This window comes from Chaetura pelagica, unplaced genomic scaffold (assembly GCF_000747805.2).
Source record: "Chaetura pelagica isolate M959 unplaced genomic scaffold, ChaPel_1.0 scaffold2929, whole genome shotgun sequence".
NCBI lineage: Eukaryota > Metazoa > Chordata > Aves > Apodiformes > Apodidae > Chaetura > Chaetura pelagica.
The window spans coordinates 1-2629 of NW_009954522.1; the positions used below are offsets into that span (position 1 = coordinate 1).

The 2629-nt window shown below is 63.9% G+C and overlaps 1 protein-coding gene across 1 annotated transcript; it reads right to left on the reverse strand.

Annotated features, from left to right (window-relative positions):
- Window positions 1-61: 61 nt before the first annotated feature.
- On the reverse strand, window positions 62-2125 carry LOC104384755 (selenium-binding protein 1-like; the record flags this gene model as incomplete). The annotated part of the gene is made up of 6 exons (XM_010004699.1): window positions 1946-2125; window positions 1358-1478; window positions 1087-1269; window positions 634-812; window positions 406-484; window positions 62-183 (listed from the first exon to the last, which is right to left on the reverse strand). Coding segments are annotated over exons 1-6 (852 nt in total), but the record flags the coding sequence as incomplete, so codon positions are not given.
- Window positions 2126-2629: the final 504 nt, after the last annotated feature.

Sequence of the window (2629 nt, forward strand, 5' to 3'; positions counted from 1 at the left end):
AACCCCCCGGCAGAGCCTGCTGAGGGGCCCAGCAGGGCCGGCCCCGCTGCTCCTGCCTCACCTGTCCCACCAGCCGGGGCTTGCAGTTCTTGGAGAGCTCGTACTGCCGGATGTCCCCGTGGAACCAGTTGCTCAGGTACAGGTACTTGTCGTCCAGCGAGATCACCATGTCGGCGATGAAGGCTGGGCACAGGCAGCAGCAGCTCCAGGGAGGGCAGCAGGGGCACAGAAGGGGCCCTGCTCCAGGCCCCAGCTCCCCCCTCTGCCTGGCTCTGTGCCTGTGGAGCCCCCAGCCCTGCCAGAGCCCTTCCCTGGCGCTGAGGGCAGCGCTGGGCTCTGCCAGGCAGCGCCAGGCCCCGCTCCAGCCCGCAGGGAGGAGGAACCAGCAGCCCAGGGCTCACCCACCTGGCATCTTGCACATGATCCATCCCTGCACGTCCTTGGCCGGTATCCGGATCACCTCTTCCACTGCCCAGTTGTCTCCCTGCTGCAGAAGCGCGGCCGTTCCAGCGGGCAGCCCAGAGCAGGCTCTGCATTCTGCCCTCCCCACACGCCTCCTCCTTCCTCCCTGCTCCCCCAGGCCCCTCTGCACGGGCCCAGCCCCTGCAGCCCCGGGCACCCTGCAGGACTCACCTCACACTTGCAGAAGCGGTAGACGACGCCGCTCAGGGCACAGGCCACGTATCCCTCGGCTGCCTCGGGGTTGTGCAGGAACTTGACACTGAGGGGAAGAGAGTCCTCGCCCAGGTCGAAGCACTGGGTGAGGCTGTGGCAGGACAAGTTCCAGACGTTCAGGCGGCGCCCAAAGACCCCTGAGGAGGAGGGAAACCGAGTCAGGAGGGAGGGGGCTGCCCGGTGGAGACTGCCCCCTCCCCAGAGCTCTCACTGGCAGGGGCGGCCGTGGCAGCAACGGGCCCAGAGGAGCTGCAGGGCTTTGGGGAGCAGCGGGAGAAGACGAGGACCAGCTGCCTGAGGGACAGAGCCTGCAGGCCTGGGGAGACCCTGCCTGTCCCCCCTCACCACAGGGACACCCTCCCCGGCACCTCGGTGCCTTCGGGCTCTGCCCTCGCATCCCTCTGCCCTCACCTTTCTTGAAGTCCTCGGGGCAAAATCCACGGAAGGCAATTTTGGGGACCAGTCCCCCAGTGCTGACCAGAACGTTGTGGCGTGGCTGGTACCAGAAGTGGTAGCCGGTGGGAGGGACCTCACACCCGTTCTCCCAGTTCCCCTTCAGCTCAAAGGTCTTTCCATCCAGCACCACAAATCCCCCTGGGATGCACAAAGGGGAGGCTGCATCACAAACCTCATCCTCCCAGAGCAGCCGGTTCACTCCTGGACTCAGGGCAGGGCAAAGCACCTTTTCCGTTGCCCGCGGGATCCCCCAGGTTGGCGATCAGGATGTCCCCGTTGGGCAGGCTTTGCGGGACGTTCAGGTACCCCTTGTTGCACTTCCAGAAGACATCCACGGGCTCAATCATCTGGAAGGAGTTGACACACACCCCTCAGCCTCCGGCTGCTCCGCTCACCCTGCACTCCCGGGCAGAACCTTGGGCCATCAGGGGCTTCTCAGCATCCCCCTGGCTCCAGCCTGCCCCTCCCTGGGGGAGCACAGACCCCTCTGAGCTGCCCTCTGCCCAGAGCACAGGGAGGCAGCAACCCTTGACAGCCTCTGCCCACCTCCCTGGGGGGCAGGCTGGGGGGGGGGTCATGACTTCCAGCCACTGGGCACCCCCGGAATGAAACGGGCAGAGAGAAAGGAGCGCGATGATGGTTGGAGCCCTCCTGGGTCTGAGGAGGAGAGAGCTGAGAGGGAAACGTGACCCCGCTCTCCAAACCCAGGGCAAAGAGAAGAGGAAGAGAGAACCCTTCTCCTCGGGCCTTATTCCAGAAGCAGCAGTTCCCAACTCCTTCCCAGAACGTTGTCTTGGAATCACCTCCCTCGTACCTTGCACAGCCGGGGAGTCCGGCACTGAGACCCCACATCCACCACGTAAATGCGGGAAGAAATCAAGCAGGGAAGAACCAGCTTGTCCCACTTCCTGGTGGCAGTGTCAGGGCAGGTGCAGGCAGTGCTCCAGCCCGAGGCATGCAGCTCGTCCTTGAGGTTGGGCATGGGCAGGCGGTGGATCACCTAGGCAGCCAAGGGAGAGTCAGGGGTCACTGGGGAGCCAGGAGACGTGGGGACCCTCCTGCTGGCTTGGTGGCCTCCACTGGGCTGGAGCTGGGACCTCTGCAGCCTCAGGGAGGGGAGCACTGCTCTGGGCACTGGCCTCTGCTCTTTGTCTGCAGCTGGGCAATGTGCAGATGCTCTCCAGAATTCCTCATCCCGTGCTGCTAAATTTCAGAAGATACTGTCTATGGAGATACTGACGTGGGAGTTCCAAACACGTCTGAGACTTTCAGGAGCCTCTCTGGGCTTGGAAGGGCTTTTTCCCAACTCCTTGACCAATGCAGTGCTCAGGCCAGATGTTCACCTGCCTGTGCAGCCTCAGAGGCAGGTCAGTGCCCATGTCCCCTGGGGGGGGACAGCAGGTGGGCTGGGACAGTGCAGGACAGACCTCTGGCTGTGCAGCACAACAGGAACTCTGCAGAAGTGCAGGAGACCCCCAAGCACCTGGGTCACTGGAGA